General features: G+C 38.6%; 2 protein-coding genes across 6 annotated transcripts in view; one reads left to right on the top strand and one right to left on the bottom strand.

Moving 5' to 3' along the window:
* The window catches only part of PUDP (pseudouridine 5'-phosphatase), a 77,530-nt gene extending 72,993 nt beyond the window's left edge, over positions 1 to 4,537 (bottom strand). Inside the window, exon 1 of the mRNA XM_035542099.2 lies at positions 3,878 to 4,537. Within this exon, the coding sequence (XP_035397992.1) occupies positions 3,878 to 3,962 (85 nt within the window). The 5' untranslated portion in view covers positions 3,963 to 4,537. The remainder of the gene's footprint in view (positions 1 to 3,877) is intronic.
* Positions 3,513 to 18,807, top strand: part of STS (steroid sulfatase) — a 120,197-nt gene continuing 104,902 nt past the window's right edge. For 2 of the 5 annotated variants that reach the window (XM_035542096.2, XM_050709299.1), the window contains exons 1-4: positions 3,513 to 3,908; positions 4,576 to 4,752; positions 15,163 to 15,263; positions 16,332 to 16,618. The gene's annotated coding sequence lies outside the window, so the exon portion shown is untranslated. The remainder of the gene's footprint in view (positions 3,909 to 4,575; positions 4,753 to 15,162; positions 15,264 to 16,331; positions 16,619 to 18,807) is intronic. The other 3 variants (XM_035542094.2, XM_035542097.2, XM_035542095.2) reach the window with 2 other exon arrangements.

Here is an 18,807-nt window from a genome sequence, read left to right as displayed (position 1 = left end):
TATTATTATTATTGTTATTCTTTTCCCTGTCTTAATAAACTGTCTTTATCTCAACTCACAGACTTCACTTTCCCAATTCTCTCCACCATCCCGGAGAGGGAGGGGGGAGGGTGAGCGAACGGCTGTGTGGTGTTTGGCTGCCAGCCGGGCTAAACCACAACAACAGTACAACTATATCACAAGTATTTAATTAGGTATCAAAGATCTCTAACTTCTGGGGTTTTTTTATTATTACTCTTTTTTATTTTAGCCAGCTAACTCTGTTCAGTATGTGTCAGATAAGCACATGCACAAGGAGGTTTAATGGTTTTAATTATAGTACATACTAGCAGTTAGAGCAGTAGTCTTCTGTAGGAAAAGACTAAAGCACTGCAAGACAAAACCTACTATGCAAGTTCTGAGCATTTATTGTTAGGATTCAAAATCCTTTGCTGTAGGAAAGCAAGTAGCAATTTTACACTACAAAAGTGTTAGTTAAAAAAATAAAAACATAAAGGTACAGCAGTGCACCAAAAATTAAAATTTTGTTATTTCTCTTCCTCTGGGGTTATACTATACAGTGAAGTGAGCACCACTTTTAAACTACATAAGTCAATCTTCGTGCATATGTATAATACAGCAGGATGTAACTGTACTATACTAGTACTAAGACAGACTATTATTCTATTACAGCTCACGCGCTGCTGGAGATTCCTACAAAAAAAAAAGTCCTTGGATTAATTTTACCTACTCAGTAACAAGATGTCTACAGGTGCTGTTCACATATTTTATTTACTAAATGACAGGGTTATTTTCCAATGTTTGAATTTCCTGGCAACAGCAACTGGAACGATGAAAAAAAAAAGAATAAAAATTCATCCAGCAGCTCAGAGAAAGTAATCCAAAAAGAGAAAACTGCTGAAGAAGGGACCACATTGGTTGTAAGTGCTGAAAGATAGGATGTTAGATAATACTTGAAATAATTACACAGAAGGACTCCAAAATGACAGGATGCAGTACTTCCACTGGCAGTCCACAGGCAACAACCGCCCCGTTGAAGGTAAGTTGATGTAGCAAGGTGGGACTCAAGGACAACTTAATCAGAGTCAATTACCTTAAAGAGATGGGGGGAGTTAAAGTCACAGAAGATCAGATTCAGCGACAGTAGACCTCGCTTTAGCCACATAAAGTACATGGATGCAGGCTCTACAGTGTAACACTGGGACTGTTTCCAACGTCAAGAACTTAGTGTCTCAGACCTCATTTAAAGATTTTACGATCACAGTTATGAAATATTTATGGACATCTTGCATTTCTTCTTCTGTTATACTTTTAACCAGAAGCAAGTCTGTCAGCTATAGAAAGTAAGTTCACGGAACATTGCATTACATCAATTTAATGTTCAATTTTTCATCGTACATAGATCAATTAATATTTGTTTTACAGAACTGAAAAGGTTTAAGTGAAAACTTCCAAACCAGACACATTTTCACACACTAGTTCAGAGCAAAAAGCAATACCTAAAGCTTCAGATTCTGAAAAAGGCAACCTGTTATGAAAGTACATTAAAAAGTTACAAAAATGTAGTTTTAGGCATCCATTGCTGAAAATTTTGGTTTGCTCTTTATGCAAGAAAGTTACACAAGAAAGCCTACTGAAAAGAGTACTTATAGGCTGAAACATACAAGTCCTCTCAAAGGAGGTTTATGTTATGAAAATCATCAAGGTGGTGTCCCTTTTATAGCTCTGGAAGACACTTCAGAGTATTTTCAGTTTAATTTTACACACAATTATGGCTTTCTTCATAGCTGAAAGATTACTGAAATACAACACATTCTTTCTATGCAGCTTTGGAAGAGATTGCATCTGTATTGTAGTATAAGAATAACCAGGGGACCAGAAACACAAAACAAAAAATACTTTATCAGTTCAAAGGATGCCCCATTTATATCGATAAAAATAAATTTTAACATCACGCATATACTCTTCAACCAGAAAGTGACAAGTATTTATCTGGAATTGTACTTTAAAACAGACAGATTTAGTAATGGCAAGGAGTACGTTTATACCTTGAGTGTCTCAATCTTGGCAAACTTAGGGCTGAGAACTATGGAACTTTTATAATTACTTTCCCAGCAGGAGGTACAATTCATAATCTAGAGCATTTTTAATGCTTCTTGACTGCATGAACCCCAGGAGTTTGCAGAACCAAACATGATTCAAGAACTTTCTTTTTCCCCGTTTGAAATATTACAGAAATGTAATTTCTAATTACAGACAGGGTAGTATCCGAGAAGAATGTCTTTAGTTCCTAGAATAGCACCCAAAGCTAACGCACCTATCCTGTGAGTACCCATATATAATAAATTCACTTAAAACTGATACAGAAAATTTATGTATCCATATCCTCAAGGCCTAAATATTCATAATGCTTACCTAGACTGTCCTTCTCAGGTGAGTACTGCGTGAAGGTGATTTTCAAATTACACTAGAAAACAGCAGTGCCTAAAAAAAACCTTTCCTGAAGCTCCTAAGTAAGAATTAAATTAAAATAATTGGTTCTGGATAAAACAACACGCCCCCAGGCTATTAGAGATCCCAGTAGTTATACTGCAAATGAAACTGAAACAACTCATCTTAATCACTGTTTTGCACAATGTATTGAGACTGCTGATGAAGCAAACTGAAAGAAACCAAAGGCTCTAAATGCTTTTAACTATTCCTGGTAATGGGAGCAAACCCATTTCTGGTTTAAACAATGATATCCTAATGGCCCTCACTCTGTTGTAGATGTGAAGGAAGGCAAAGATGACATTTACTGAAAACAGAATAATCCTGTAGGAAGTGTAGGAAGGAAAAAAAACGGACATTTCTTGGAAACAGAACTCATTAGACTTCACAGAAGTCTTTTTAGAGACTGCAACAATTTGAGTTTTGCTGAAGGAAGGCACATACATCAAGTTAACACTTTTTAGAATTCCCCGACATCTACAGCTGCTTCCTGTGCCATGATATATAATGGACTGTTTCAAAAACTGAGTCACATACAAAAATATAGCATTACTCTACAGGAAGCATGCAGCATGAGCCCCTGATTCAGCAAATAGTTAAGAGCAAACCTAAAGGTTCCTCTAGCCACAGTGTCTACCCAAACCCCAAGATCCAATCTAACTGCAGCACAAGGCTGACAGATTTCAGGCTATCACTGTAAGGATAAAAAAGTGCCTACTAATACAAAAAAAAAATATTGGGAGGTGATTGTGTGAATGGTTTCTAGGTTTATGCTGCAGCCAGCAACTGCTTTAAGTATTTCACACCTGAAAGATGCTCCCACGTGCCTTGCACAGCAAAAGCAGCCCCTCAGAAGTGTGGAATTGCTGCTGACAGTCGACCCCACAAGTCCAACCCCACAGCCATGCGCACCCTCAGCGCCCCGTCCCCTCCTCCCCAAGCAGGAAGCCTGCTGTGCACATCCTCAGGCGTGACCCCAATTGACCTCACCTCTCTCCCAGCAGCCATCTTTAGAGCGCCCTTCCTAACATCAAGCCCAAATCTTTTAACTCAGCCGAAAAATGCCCACAAAAGGCAGGGGGTGGCGGGGAGGAGGAGAAAGAAAAAAAAATCGTTTCCTGTTGCTTTAATCCCTTTAGTCAGACTTAAGTAACGTCGCCCAGGGCGCGCTGGCCGGGTGCCTGGTTGTGGAGGCAGGCAGCGAGAGGCCGCCGGGGACAGGCCGGCGGCTCGGCCTCGCTCCCCCGGCCGGGAGGCGCCGGGGTCGGGGGGCGGCGCGTCGGGGGCTTCCCGTGGGGGCTGCCCGCCGCCACCTCCGGCCTCTTGCAGCGCCGGCGGCGGAGAGGGGCCGGGCGGCTGTGGGGGAGAGGGGGCGAAAGCTACACACCCAGCAGCAGACCGTCCATGTCAAAGATGAGGTGGGTGACCGGCCGCAGCGCGGCGGAGGAGGAGGAGGAGGAGGAAGCAGACATGGCGAGGCCACGGCAGCCGAAACCCGTGCGGTGGGGCTGGTGGTGGTGGCGCAAGCGCGGTCCGCCGCGGCAGCCGGAGCCCGGCGGCAGCGGTGCCGCCGAGACGGGACGGGCGGAGAAGGCGCGGCCGCTTTGCTGTTACTGGTTCTTTTAGAGAGAGAAAGTCCGTTTCTCTGCTAGGCCTCTTCGTGTGTGGGACTTTTTGGGTTTTAAATCCCATTCGGTGCTGCTTGTCGGAGAAGCTGGAGGGTTGCTCTCGTTTTGATGTTTTAGATGGTTTTCCCTCAAAGTTTTGTGTGCCAACGTAGAGATTCACAAGGGTACAATTACTGCTGGACCTTAATACGAGCTGTAAATGGAAGTCTTAAAATCTGTATATAACTGTTTGTGAGGAAGGAGTGAAGTAGTAGTGGGTTTATCTTGAGAGCTGTTGAGTGTGAGGCTAGTTACTTGGTTTGTTTTCTGAAGTGGCTGAAGTTCAAGAAACAAATCATTGCTCCTCAGAAGAAGGAAATGCTTCCAACATACAGCACCAACTGGTTTTGACTGGTTAGTTGTGGGGGAAGAAAGCAACTTTCCTCATTGGCCGTTCCATATTTATTTTTCCATGCAGGTAGCTCACTCTTTGTCATCAAGATCATCGGTTACAGGTCGAGACCCTGGTTGTACAAGCAGACATGATGGCAGCCACCTCATGCTCCCAAGGTGCCATACTGACCTGAAGGCCTATGCTGCTTTGGGACTCTGTGCCAAAGCGGCGGTGGAAAGGAAACCCTCACTTTTCCTGTAGGTAGGCCTCTCAGCAGTTCATTTTCTCTGACAGCCCCCTTAATTGCAGCTGTCAATATTTCACCATTTTAGCAAGTCAATGGTGTTTTTCAAACTCTTATCTGTAGATGTCATGCAGTGATATTTTAATTTTAATTTAGCTTCCTTTACACATCTTACGTATCCCCTAAAAGAACCCTTACCCTACGTTTGTAAGAAATACCCAAGACACAGCCTCATACCTCCTTCTGTCTTAGAAATGAGAGGAGAGATAAAATATCTTTGGCATTTCTTACCTTTTTAATAATAAAATTTCTCTTTTGAGCAAAGTTTTTTGAGTCTTGGGTTTGTTTTTTCTTTGTTTGTTTTTAACATGTCTCATTTTGAAATGGTTGTCTGTTAATACTGCTTTTAGGCCTGCATTGGCTATGAAAAGCTGCGTGCAATGCCTTAAGTGTGTTTTCAAAATGTCTTGCATGGTCATGATGTGCGTCTATTAGTTCTTCTGTTGGGGTAAGAAAATTGGTCCTGTACTTCCAGATGGAATTTTAATTTGTAAACCTACAATGTGGGTGTTAAGAATAATGCCCACAGCTATTTTGCTTCTCTTATAAATACTGTGCAACAGCTTGATCTTAAAACGTTTTTTCAGATAGCAAATGTGTTAGTAGTTGAGTTAACTGAGAACAGAGCCAAGAATTAAAAGAAAACCCAAGCCCTAAATACATTATGTCCAAAAAAGCGTTAATAAGGAGAAGTCATGATGGTTATTTTAATACTGGTATTCTGTTACTCTAAGAAGGAATGAGTTTCTGCTTTAAGAGCATAAGCTGTTGTGGCAAAAGTTTCTAGAGGGTGAGTAATGAGGTTGTATAGCAGTTGTACCTGAGGTGGATTCCTTTGCTTTCTACTTATAAAATCTAAATCTACATCAATCTATGTCTTTCTTTAATTGTATTTGTTGGCATAGTAATGCCTGTACTTGTTAACAAGAAAAAGCTACAGTAATTTATCTTGACTAACCCTTTCAGAGAAAAGCATAAGTAGTTCACAACTTCAACTCCCCCTCAAAAAAGGGAAAATATTTAATATTTTTAGCATGTAGACCACCAGTTCACATCATGAAACACCAGGCTCGTACAAAACTTCTGAACATTTAAAGTGCAAAGGAATTTGAAAGACAGCTATTTTAAAAAGAAAAAAACAGTCCACCAAATGAAAGTATGCTACTCATGAACCTTTTTAGGGTTAAGTGGTCTGTGTTACAAATCTTACGGTTCACATTTCAAGATAGTCAGGTTAGCTGACGTGATGATGACCTCAATTTACTTTGCTTTACTCTGGCTCATCAGTGATAATCAACATAATGTTAGCTTATTTGATTCTTTAAAGCTACATTCAAACAGAGGAAAATCTTTGTGATATAGACAGACTGTTTAGATTTATTCAGCGTGACTAAGTCTTCGTACTAACAGAATGAAATGTGATGAAAATCCAAGCAGAACTTTTAATGCATGGTGAACCATAGTTTGCTAGATGCGCAAATAAATGAAAATGTTGATCCAAGTTTTATTTGAGCTGTCTTTGCCTCAAACATCTTATAGGTAGTATTTTGTGGTTTGTTGTTTCCTTCTTTTTTAAAGAAGGAGTAAAAGGTTGAGAATTACACAATTGGCTATTTTGTTCACTACTTTTTTAAATCACTTTCCAAGTGAAAGTAACATTAAAATAACTTTTGAGATGCGGAAAGCATAGTGCGGTGGAAGCATAATAACCATGAAAACTAACAGTTAATTATTTGTCTATTAACCTGATACCCCTTACTGAGAAGGGTGAACTGGGGTTACTGAGGCATAATGATTCAAGTAAGCTTGAGTCCTGCAAAGTCTGAAGAACACAGCTTCATATACATTTTTAATGCGTTTAACTTTCTATTTATGCACATACCAAACCAGACAAATAAATCTTTGCTGAATTTTACTTTTTAAGGTATTATGTGGTATGTATACATGCTAGATGTCCAGGTTTTTAAAAGATTGTAAATTAGTTGTCTATAGGTAGTCCTTCTACTCCCAAGCACGTCTATTTTCTTTGGCTTTGTGATAATGTTAAAGTTGCTTTGGCTTTATTGTTCTTGAATCTGAAATAAGGGGAAAACATTCAGATGCCTGTCCATGCAGTTCTTAAGTATACAGTACAATATTTCACATACACAGTCCACATAACCTTTCTTAACCTTTCCATGTTTTATTTTTCTTTACCTTGAGGCTAAAAAGTTTTCTGCATTGCTGAAACTTAGCTGTTAAGTTCTATTCCTGGAAAGTAAAAGCTTCAGAATATGTTTTAAGTGTTTTCTTGGGTAATACACTTGACAAAATTGCAATTTCCTCTTTCATTACTTCATACTGTTCTTGAAACATGGATTCACTTACAGTATATTTATAGCATTGATAGGAGCATCATGCACTATGTGTTTCATGCTGAAATGACTGACTTTATTTTTCTTGTTCTGCAGGCACCTTGGCAAAGAGGATAAACAGATTATAATCCATTTTGGTTTGAATATTAAAAAAGAATCTAGAGACATGAATAAATCCAGTAATTTAAAAGCTTTCAGAATGATTTACATGAGCAGCTTTTAAAACCGCTATTACTAACAAATTACTTGGAATGACTTGGAGTTAAATGTTATTCAATTCAAGTATTACCTGAGATTCATAACACTTGATATAGTTGAGCCTATAAGCCCTCAGAAAATGGAACTCCTCCCAGTGCTGGATGTCACCACACAAGAGCTTTTCACCTTAAGAATGTAAATTAAACTAATTTTACTGGGTTTGCTCCTGTTTTTATAGTTGAAAAAGGGAAATGATCCTAGGTCTTAAGACAATGAAACAGGGGCATACATCTGTTCTAAGTCATATTATATTTGTACGCATATATTTATAATCAACAAAAAAAGTCAAAGAAGTATATCCTCATATATTAAAAGCATGAGTATTCTTATAGCCAAGCATATAGGGGGAGAAGAGCCATCCATTTTCTGGATTTTGATATCTGGCACCAATTACAAGGGAGTTAGTTACAAAGGCAAGAAAGATGATGTCTTACACTTAAGGAGAACAAAGTGATAAAGAAGATACATGTTGGAAATCTATAAATTTAAATGAGGGACCATAATAAGGTTTTTAAGCAGCAATGAAGGGTGAAATTCCAGAAGAGCCAACCAAGCACACATAAAGGAACAAGATATCTAAGATACTTTTAGGTGTCAATTTTTATACTTATTGATGGGAATTCACAACAGAATGAACAGATTCAGAAGCTGGGAAATGAAAATTTAATGTCATGCTTCAGGATCATTTGTTGTTTCCATTAAAGTCAGAGAATAATTTTTGCTCCTTTATATTACGTGGCCCATGATTTAGCCTTTTAACATAATTTTTGGTCTTTCAGTAAAATAATGTCTGCATATGGGCAAAATGTGCAAATAATTAAGTGTCATTGTCACTGAAATCCTAGATATTTAATGGGTGGGTCCTGCTTAGCCTTGAACTATCAGAAGGATTAAGGCAGAAGAGAACGCGTACCAACATAAAGTTCGAACTGTTGTATCTTCTGATTTTCCAATGAGTTAAGGGCATTTTTTCTTATTTATCTAACTTTACATTATTGCAGGAGCCTAAAACACTGTGCTTTTGGTTTTCTTTGTCTGCATGTGAATTTTATGGCTATATTTTTTCATTTTACTGCAGTTCGATTGCTACAGGTGATAGGAAAAAAATGTATTGCCACACAGAACATGTATTCCATCAACCCTCCTGAGCAAAACATCTATCACTTGGTTGTCTGGAATAAGCTGGAACTATATGCATACACCCTTTCAGTGGTCCCTTTCAGTTCTAAGTTCCTAAGTTCAACATCATCAAAGGTTGAGGGAGAATGAACTGTGTTTTCTGGGTCATAAGCTTTCTGATGCACTGATCTGTCATGTTCCAGATTCAGGTTTTATATGTGTGTACCCCACTCAGCATGCAACAAGCAGGAGAGTTGAATCTCCACAGGTTGTTCTTGTATTCTGAGTGCACACCCTTATGATTTTGTATCTACGCAGAAGACAAAAATGAGCTAGCTGACACTCAGCCAAGAACGCCTACGTGTTCAGGGGTAAACAGTCAACCTAGGTAGAACAGGAGAATGTTGGAGGCCAGCTGTTGTACTACGGTACACAGCATTTCTTTTTCTGAAGTGATTTTACTGGTCTAAGTATCTAGATCTATCTAGACAGAATCCATAAAACCATTCTGGACCATGTGAAGGAGCAACTCTCATCGAGGAATTGAAATGGTGGGAAGGGAAGGGGTAGTGTCAAGCAAGTTAGCCAGCTCCTTGAGTTGGTATTGAAGCTGAGCTATATAAAATATATCTGCTGTTCTTGGCTAGGGGAGTCGCAACTTTTTTTTTAGTTGCAGGAGTTAGCATACAGCCCAACGAAGTCATAATTCCATGTTGGGAATGCCTCTTTTTCCTCTGAAGCTACTGCCCTCTCTTCCTCCCTACATGTGGAAACATACAAACACGCCCTGACACTATACTCCAAAACGCTGTTGTGGACAGCCGACACCAAATATGCTTTGTGAGCACAGGCATGTAGGGCACTAATGATCAGGTGAGGAAATAGTCCCTTCATTAGGTTGTGTGCCTAATTTAAGTTAAACAAATGTTTCTGTGCCTTGAGGAATTGGGTTCTATGTGGAGTTTAAAAACCAATAAATTAGAAAACGATGTAGCATTATTTCCTATTTCATAGTTTGAAGTAAAATTTTGTTAGCAGAAGGTCAATAATGGATGCTTGTTTTCATAAAACCTTTGTGAAACAGGAAGCACTGCTTGTAGATACCTATACAGCTAGACATGAGGGGTCCGTGTCAGGGACCTTTATATCTCCATGCTGTCAAGCTGGTGAGAACCTGACTTGCCCCTCGGCCAAACCCTCTAAGTGCATCTCAGACATTTTGTCTTGGGTTCTGCCAAGTGAAGGCTTGCCCACAGTGGCACTGTGGGACTGGAAGGTTCCTAGATTTCCATTCAAGATCTAGCCGAATTCTTTGCATTGAGACAGAATTGTATATGCTTAAAACGTCTGTCCAGAGTAGCCATTTGCCTAAAATTTTCTCAGATTTTCAATGTGTCATTTTCTGGAATCAAAAAACATCCTGAGTTGGAAGGGACCCATGAGGATCATCAGGTCCAACTCCTGGCTTTAGAGGGCCACCCAAAAATAAGACCATCTGTCTGAGAGCGTTGTCCAAATGCTCCTTGAACTTCGGCAGGCTCAGTGCTGTGACCACTGCCCCAGGGAGACTGTCCCAGTGCCTGACTGTCCTCTGGGTGAAGAACCTTTTCCTAACACCCAGCCTGACCCTCCCCTGTCCCAGCTCCATGCCGTTCCCTCGGGTCCTGTCGCTGTCCCCAGAGAGCAGAGCTCAGCGCCTGCCCCTCCGCTCCCCTCGTGAGGAAGCTGCAGGCCGCCATGAGGCCTCCCCTCAGCCTGCTCTGCTCTGGGCTGAACACATCAAGGGGCGTCAGCTGTTCCTCATATGTCTATGCCCTCCAGACCCTTCACCATTTTTGTTGCCCTACTTAGCCCATTGTCATTCTGTTCTTTTCTGGAGGATTTAACAAACTTCATCCCTTTAACCTTTCCTCGTAAATTATTCTTTCTGAAGCTTTTAGCATTTTGATTGCTCTTCAGGATTCTAGTTTTTCTGTATCATTAGAAGTCCAGCACTTAGATAGGTCAAGTTTTGCAACCATGGGTTTTAGAAGTGAAAAATAGAAAGGTCGCCTTCCACTAATAGGCTGCCTTCTTAGATCCAGATACAGAATTCCTTTGAATTAACACAGGAATTGAATTACCGTTTCTGCCGTAATTTTATTTTGTTCACTAATGAATGATTTGTAATTCTCAGGAATATTTGTTACTACTGCTTCTTAGTTAGGCTGTTCCCCATTTTGATCTCAGTCAAATGCTTTGACTAATCCTTTTTCCATCTTGTATCTTTGACCCTGTGCTCTCCAATGCAGAGTTTATCATGGCAGCAAATAAATAAATAAATAAATAAATTAGCACCAGGGGATTCTTTGACAAGAAGAAAAGTCTGTAGGAACTGTAGTTCACATGAAGAAAAATATTGTAGAAATTGAAAGATGAAGAGAGAGAGCAGGTGCTGGAGCCTTTCTTTATGACACAGGGAGGCTATTTTGAGGCCAATCAAGTTTTCAGCTAACTGCTCTATGAATGTTACTGCAGATGTAGTTTACCCAAAATAATCTGTGGTCTTTTATTATGACCAAGTTTATATATATTTTAGAAAAGCAGGAGGGAGAGATCATTAAAGAATGTTCATGATCAAACCATTGATGCCATTATGATCAGTGGGCAGAATGGATTCTAAAACATGTTATTTATTTTACACATTTTAGTGCAAATATAGTTCAGAATTAAAGCAAATTTATTATATCATTACAGTCTTTATTTAGACTGTATATTTCCTGCTGTTTCTTTCATTATTTGCTGTTTCCTTTCAAAAGCTAAAAACCTTTGTTTTCACTTACTCAATTTAAAATTTTCTTCATGGATCACTTTTAGCTTAATTCTCATTAAGAATATTTGCTATTATACTTCACTGAAAGCGATCAGTGGCAACATGTCTACCCCATGAAGAATTTAATATGTCTTCATAGAGTTTTAAAGATTTTTCTGCATGTATTTTAAGTATGAGAAATGATTATCTTGCCAGCCTGATGAGGCAGCTACCTGAAAGAAAGTGTATTACAGAATGAACTGTTGTATCACCGTTTCAGAAATGATGCGTGTATCATTTAGACTAGTGGCTGCTACAAGCAATAGGTAATGGGTATTATATTATATTAATGACCAGCTTTGACAACCTGACTCCATACTCTTTTTATAGTTTTTAAATTATCTTTCTTTTTTAGGCCAATAATTATGCCCTCATCGGGCAAAAGTAGGCTAACGCAATTTTCCAAAGGCTATTAACAAGACTTGTAATATTAAGATGGCTGTATATCCCGATTAAGTAGGATGTGCCACCCAGACAGTAGCCACCTTGAGTTGCAGTGATGAAATGAGGTAGGGTTAGGCTGTATTCTTGAGTTGCAGAGCTCTGAGGAGTCTATGTGCTTCAGGAAGCATAGAGCTTCTCTCAGTAGATGGCACTGTTGTCACTGATTCTTTACCTGCATCTTCTGGGGTGGAATCCACACTATCTGCATTTTAAAGTGGGTAGAAATTAAGTAAACCCTTGCCTGCTTGCAGTTTTCAGTTGTTTCATTTAGTTGGGTGTTTGCTGCTTCTTGAAAGACCTGACAAAGGGTGGGGATCTACACATTCATCTGCTTTTTCCAACTTGTCCAGGTAATATGATAAAATAAGTTGTCTAGTATATTCAGTGAAATATATTTTCCTGTCTGTTTAAGCCCTCAGTTTTTTAAGGGTCTTGTTCTATGTGTGACTTGAGGTAACCTAGACAAGTATTTCATAGTCAGAAACTGTGTCTACAGTGACTACAAAACCTGAATCATAGAATCACAGAATGGTTTGGGTTGGAAGGGACTTCTAAAGATCATCTGGCTCCAGCACCCCTGCCAAAAACAGGAAAACGTTATACTGGATCATGTTGCCCAAAGTACCATCCAACTTGACATTGAGTACTTCTCAGGATGGGGCATCCACAACCTCTTTATACAATCATTTCCAGTGCTTAACCACCCTTACAATTTTTTTTCTTTATAATATTATAATATTAATTTAAATCTAGCCTCTTTCAGTTTGAAACCAGGAAAAGTCTTTCACCATCTTTTCCATAAGCCCCATTTATGTATTGAAGGCCTTCAGTAAGGTCTCTGTTGCCGTCTATTTTCTAGGTTAAACAACCCCAGCTCTCTCAGCCTGTCTTCATAAGAGAGGTGCTTCAACCCTTGGATCATCTTCATGGTCCTTCTCTAAACGCGTTCTAATAAGTCAATGCCTTTCTTGTACTGGGAGCCCCAGAGCTAGATTCAGTACTTCCAGGTGGGGTCCCATGAGGATAGAGTAAAGGGGGAGAATTTCTTCCCTTGACCTGCTGGCAACACTTCTGTTTGTGTAGTCTAGGATACAGTCTTTATTCTTACATGACACAGCCAGTATGTTCTACTAGTTGAACTCCTGTCTCTAACTCTTAACTAAAGTTAAGCACAAACATGAAAAGAAAATGCCAAAATCATTAGAACACATCGCTGAGTGTCATACATAAAAGCTGTTGTGACATCCTCAGAACTGCACAAAGTTGTGTGCAATCCACAAGTTTCAGAAATTCTTTTTATATAAAGATTCTCCTACAGTCCTTCAGGATAACTACATGGTTATAAAATTTCTCGAGTAAAACTTATTACTGGTGTTCTCAAACTGATCCAAAGACTGAATGGATCAAAGTATTTTTCACTGTTTTTAACTGAAGATTTGCTGCGCAATGAATACCCTTTTGCAACCAGTCACTAGGAAAAGTAGAACTGTATCTTTTCATTCTAGATGTCTATGACTTTCAAAACTATCTTCTAAAATTAGCTATGTTCCTTGGATTTTACCATGAAAGAAAAAATAATGCAGAGATAAGAGACGTTTACAGAAAATCTCCCTTTGTCCAATTTTTAGTTCTGTTATTGGTGTTTTTCATTTGAATCCCTGTTAAAAATTAGTTGGTATTAATAGATTTATGTCAGTAAAAGCATTTAAATGTGCACCATCATTCAACCAGTCTAACACAGGAGTGATCTTTATCGTGCTTTGTTTTCACAAAGATGTACTTTCCCTAGTAAATGAACACTTAGTCTTGTTTAAGTTTGAACCTAATCTTTTAAAACATTGGTAGAGATTTTTTGATGAACTGAGTCAAAAGGTCTGGCTCACTGCAGCTCTTCCCTGACACTAGATCCAAATGCTCTGTCCTTGCACTAGATTCCAATAAATCCAGTCAGGGATCTTTTCATAAAACATTGTTTCAATTTGATTTCTCCCAGTCATTTAGTTAGCTTCAGTATTTTGCCTTAAAAAAAAAAAAAATTGTATTTAGAATGCAAGGTCTGTAAATTCAGGTGCTTCGTTGGCAGTGGTTGTCTCATGTCTTTGGACATCTGTCCTTCTCTTCCTGATAAAATTTCCTTGTTAAAAATAAATAGATTGGGGTAGGTGGAGAAGGATAATACATAAACTAACTACCACTTTTCACAGCTAAATGAATGATTTTTCATATTAGCGTTCTTGGGCTTCCTGTGAGTAGTCATTTTCTGGGATCACATATTGTTTCTAAAAGAATGCATGGTAAGCAGAACAGGATGGCTGAGGAGTACAGTATTTATGTGCAGAGAATTTCTTAATAGCACCCCAGTGGAAGAGCTTGAAAATCACTGATCTGAAATTATGCTTATAAAGGTGTTTTAATACTTTTTTTTTTAAACATTGCTACATAGGTATTCTCCAGAAATGTTTACCATGTGTACAGAAGGCAGAAACATACCTGCTATTCTTGCATATGATGCTTTGGTGGTTTTACCTTGAACTCCACCACAACCGCTCTCACACTCCTCCTCCTTAGAAGAAGAGGGGAAGAAGACAGTATGCTGGGGAAAAAAATAATTAAAAAAAAAAAAATCATGGGTTGAGATAAGGATAATTGAATTAAGGAAAAGGAAGAGGGAAAAAAAAAGCCGCGCAGAAGCACAGAGAGAGAGAAAAGAAATTACTAAGAAATTACTCTCTACTTCCCATCAACGACCGATGTTTGGCCATGTCCCAGGAAGCAGGGCCTCAATATGCGTAGCAGCTGTTTGGGAGGACAGACGAGAGCCCCCCTCTCCTTCCCCTTTCCCACTTTCATTGCTGAGTGTGATGTCATAGGGCATGGAATATCCCTTAGGTTTGTTTAGGTCAGCTGCCCTGGTGGTGTCCCTTCCCCACCTCTTGCCCACCCCCAGCCTGCTGGCTCTTGGGAGGTTGGAGGGAGTCCTGATGCTGTGCCAGCACTGCTCAGCAATAGACACAACACTGGTGTGATACCACTGCTGTTCTAGCTACAAGTGCAGAGCACAGTGCTGTATGGGCTGCTGCAGGGAAAGTTAACTCCATCCCAGCCAGACAGTACAGATGCAATGTCAGTAGCATTTGAAAAGCCTGACAGAAAGTCTTCAGCAACAAGTTAAAATGGGTTCTTGGTTAGGCCTGTGTGTATATGCATTATGAAAACACATTGAAATTGTTCCCTACTAGTGAAGTAGTTTCTTACCAAAAAGCAGCATAGGTGTTGTATAACAAGACATTATAATTTTTCAGTGTTGTCCTTTTTTCTCCCCCTCCACCCTTGTGTTTCAGTTCACGTGACTGGACTTTGCACCCATTTACCAATAAAAAGAGAACAGACATCTTGTGTGTGAAAACTAGAGGCAGAAACAGAAACCATTCCGTGCTGCAAGGTAAAATGCCCCTTCCACTCCCACGTCTGTCATATATATATATTTTTCATTGTAAACTTTGAGTTCATCTATAGTTGGAGCTCATATTCTTTCACAGCTCAAAGCAAATTCTTCATGACAGGAAATTAGCAATTATGTGAAGTAATAACATGCAGTGTTGTCTTTTCCTCATTAGCTTAATGCAATGTATTTTATATAAGAAAGAAAAAGGAATACTAATACTGTCTTTTCTTGTCTGTAAGGTACTATCAAATATAATGGCAAATTATTTTTCAACAAAATGCACTTCATTATTTCAGTGGAGTGGAACATTTCCTGCCTAGAGTGGGTTAAAAAGAATATGAGCTTTACTTGAATTGTGAAAGCATTTTGACTGAAAAATAAAGTAGGGTCCTTGTGAACTAGAACATATTCCAGCAGTACAACAGTGGATTTTTTCTTACCACTTAAGCTCTAGTTGTTTAAAAAGTAATGTTAAAAGTGTATGTAATTTTGATTACAGACTCTGTTTCAGGATCCAGTGGAAATAAATTGTTAAATAGTTTTGGAGGTGGCTAGGTTTTGAAATAAGCTTGTAGTTCTGAAATGACCTTGGTTTATGTGCATTATAATCTCACAAAATCTCTGATTCAAATGTGGAAATGTTTAAGACTTAACTATAACTTTTTAAGTGATAGTAAATCTAATCTCTCCCTTTGTAATCTCATACACATCCAACCTGCTAACTGAGGGTAAACACAGTTACTAAGAAGACAGTATGCATAAGAAGAACCACTGAGATAGAGAGGATGACAAAGAATGATAGAGAAAGAAAGAAGGTAAGGAAAATTTCATAGCTTCTGAGTAGGTTGTGCCTGCCAGGTTTCTACAGAAGGACTACATGTGGGCAGGCACTTGAGATGAGAAGGAAGGAAGATGAAAGAGGAGAAGCCCATTTAACCAAAACACATGTTGTGCAGAATCTGACCACATGTATTGCTTGCTATGCAGTATTGCAATGACTCATTAATAATACGGGTTCTATACGTCCTGTTTTCTCACAAACATATTTTCTGCTTCCGCCCTTAGGGTACTCTCCAGGTGGACTTCAGGAAGTGTGGTCCTGTGTCTGGGTGTTCAGTCCCTGTCAGACCAGCAGCTGAGGCTGTTCTAATACCTGGAGAGCCACAGTAGCCAATAGGAAGCACTGCATACTGCTGCCCAGTGGAAGGGCGTACGTGGTGGGGAGAGAAAAGTTGTGGAGACGGCAAGCGGGGAGGAGCAGCAGCATCAAGAGTAGTAATGGTAGAGTGCCAGTGGTAATAGCAGTGCCTGGGCAAGCAAAATTGGAGGATTCAAGCAGCTGCATTCAAAAGGTATTCAGTCTCAGTATGTATCAATGGCACAGTAATATTGGGTTCTTGAGTGGGAAGGGATTTGGAGAAATAAGGACATGGTTTAGGAAGTAGGATTGCAGAATAGTTACCTTGATTTTGTAAAAGGTTTTGGGGACGAAGAGGAATGAAAGCAAATTAGTTTAGGGTGAGAAGAAGGATTGGAGAAGTCAGAACATTTGAGATGGTTTGCTGAGAAGTGCTTAATAGGAATTGTGGCTGTGGCACTTTGGGCTGCGCAGATGTGAGTGTGAACTGCTTCAGATTCAGTATGATAATGGCCTTGGATTTTTTGCTTCCTTGACAACTGTTTGAAATTAAAAGGCAACAGTGTAAAGATGTCTTGTTCTTTTTTTTTTTTTTTTTTTTTTCTGCCATGCCAAAGAATCAGTTGATTAGCCACACTCAGAAGGAAATCTTAGGGCCCAGAGCTCACACACCTGTTTTTCTCTGACATCGTCCTAAACTAACCAGACTGGTGTTTGCATGCTAACGTGCTTTCTTCCAGAATCCCTCGTGTTACAAAATGTGCTTAATTAGAAGTATTAGAAGTCTAAATCAGTAAATTAGAATGCTACTTCTTAGGTTTGTGTGTGTGTGTGTAACTTTTACATACCACACTTCTGACAGAACTGGCAGCTATGATGAAGAAAATAAGAAGCTGATAGATATGGATTAGTCATTTACAAAAGTTAGTCTTAGGAAGAGTCACATCTCCAGTTCATATCAATTATTATAATAGACAACTGAATATGTTGTCTATTATAGTAGTTGTCTAATAGTAACAGTAAAATACTAGTCCTGAAAAATGCATGTTGGACAAAGTATTATATGTTCTTTTTCACTGATAAACAGAATCCATCCTTTAAAAACAAAACTATGCATCATTTCTATGCAGAGTGCAGAAAATGTCCTTACTTATAAAAACTTACTTACAGACATTCTGATATGATTAAAAAAGTATGTTGTTCATTTCAAACATACTTGCAGCATGCTCCAGTGCAGGCCAGAAGATAATGAGACCCCTGGAGCTATTATTGAGAAACTGTTCAAATGTTAAAAGAAAGTTAATACTGATGTACCACAAGAAAATGAAAAAAAAATGCCCATTTGGATAACTTTTTATATTTCTTTATGGTCTTAAAATGTCATACAAAATAAGGTGAAAATGAAGTGAATTAATATAGTCTTGAGCTAATGATCATTTTCATTCAGTCTGTTGTGTTGGGATTTTGCCTCTTAGGTCATATGTGTAAAGGGATGATGTTCTGTTTTAATTTTAAAGTTTTCTACCGTCTTTATGAAAGAGGGAATAAAATTCAGAGAAAATGGGAGAAAGAATGGGGAGGGGAGGAAGGAGCAAGAATTTACTTGGGGGGGACACAGAAGAAATCTTGATACTTTATGGCTTACATGACTTTTCATCCTATATTACTGAAATACAATATATATATTTCTATGCTGTTTGATCAAGATTTTTTTTAAAGTCAGACTTTCAGAAACCACTTAGCTTCTTCTAGTATTATAAGCAGATATTTTTAGCTGTAGAATTATTTAGTATTTCAGATATCCTTGTTTTTAAGACATTAATTCTAACTGTTGCCTAATCCGATATTTAAAGTGTCCATCAGATATTTTGCCAAGCCAAGTATATTCACAAGGTTTGTTTATTTATTTATTTATTTATTTATTTATTTTTATTTTATTTTATTTTATTTTTCTTGATGGGGGACTAAGTCAGCTGCTCTTTTGCTTCTGAAATTAGTAAAGGTTTAAATCTTTAAGGTCTGGAAAAAAAGTTGACTAATATATATAAATTATTTTATTAATGTCTTTGCCACTTGGCTTGCACGTTTTTTAGGAGAAGAAACTGATCTATGTAGCTTGCAATCAGGCTGCTATATAACAACTATCCAGCTCATAATTCTTCTTTTCCTAATTGCACAGGTCTTCTTTCAAGGATAAATATATTCCTAGTTTAAGACTTCCTAACTTCATGATCTTTACCTTTTGTTTCTAAATCTGTTTTCCAATACTAGTATTTAATTTTAAAGCTGTTCAGTATTTACAATGAATAATGCTGCTGGAGTATCTCTGTATTAGAGCTGGTTAGAAAGTGGCTTGCCATCTTACTAGTTTTTTATTATTTTTTTTTATGTTTCTGAAGTTGT

The sequence above is a fragment of the Cygnus atratus genome, chromosome 1, assembly GCF_013377495.2.
Source record: "Cygnus atratus isolate AKBS03 ecotype Queensland, Australia chromosome 1, CAtr_DNAZoo_HiC_assembly, whole genome shotgun sequence".
NCBI classification, from domain to species: domain Eukaryota; kingdom Metazoa; phylum Chordata; class Aves; order Anseriformes; family Anatidae; genus Cygnus; species Cygnus atratus.
The sequence above is the reverse complement of the archived record's forward strand: the minus strand, read 5'-3'. Positions and strand labels throughout refer to the sequence as shown.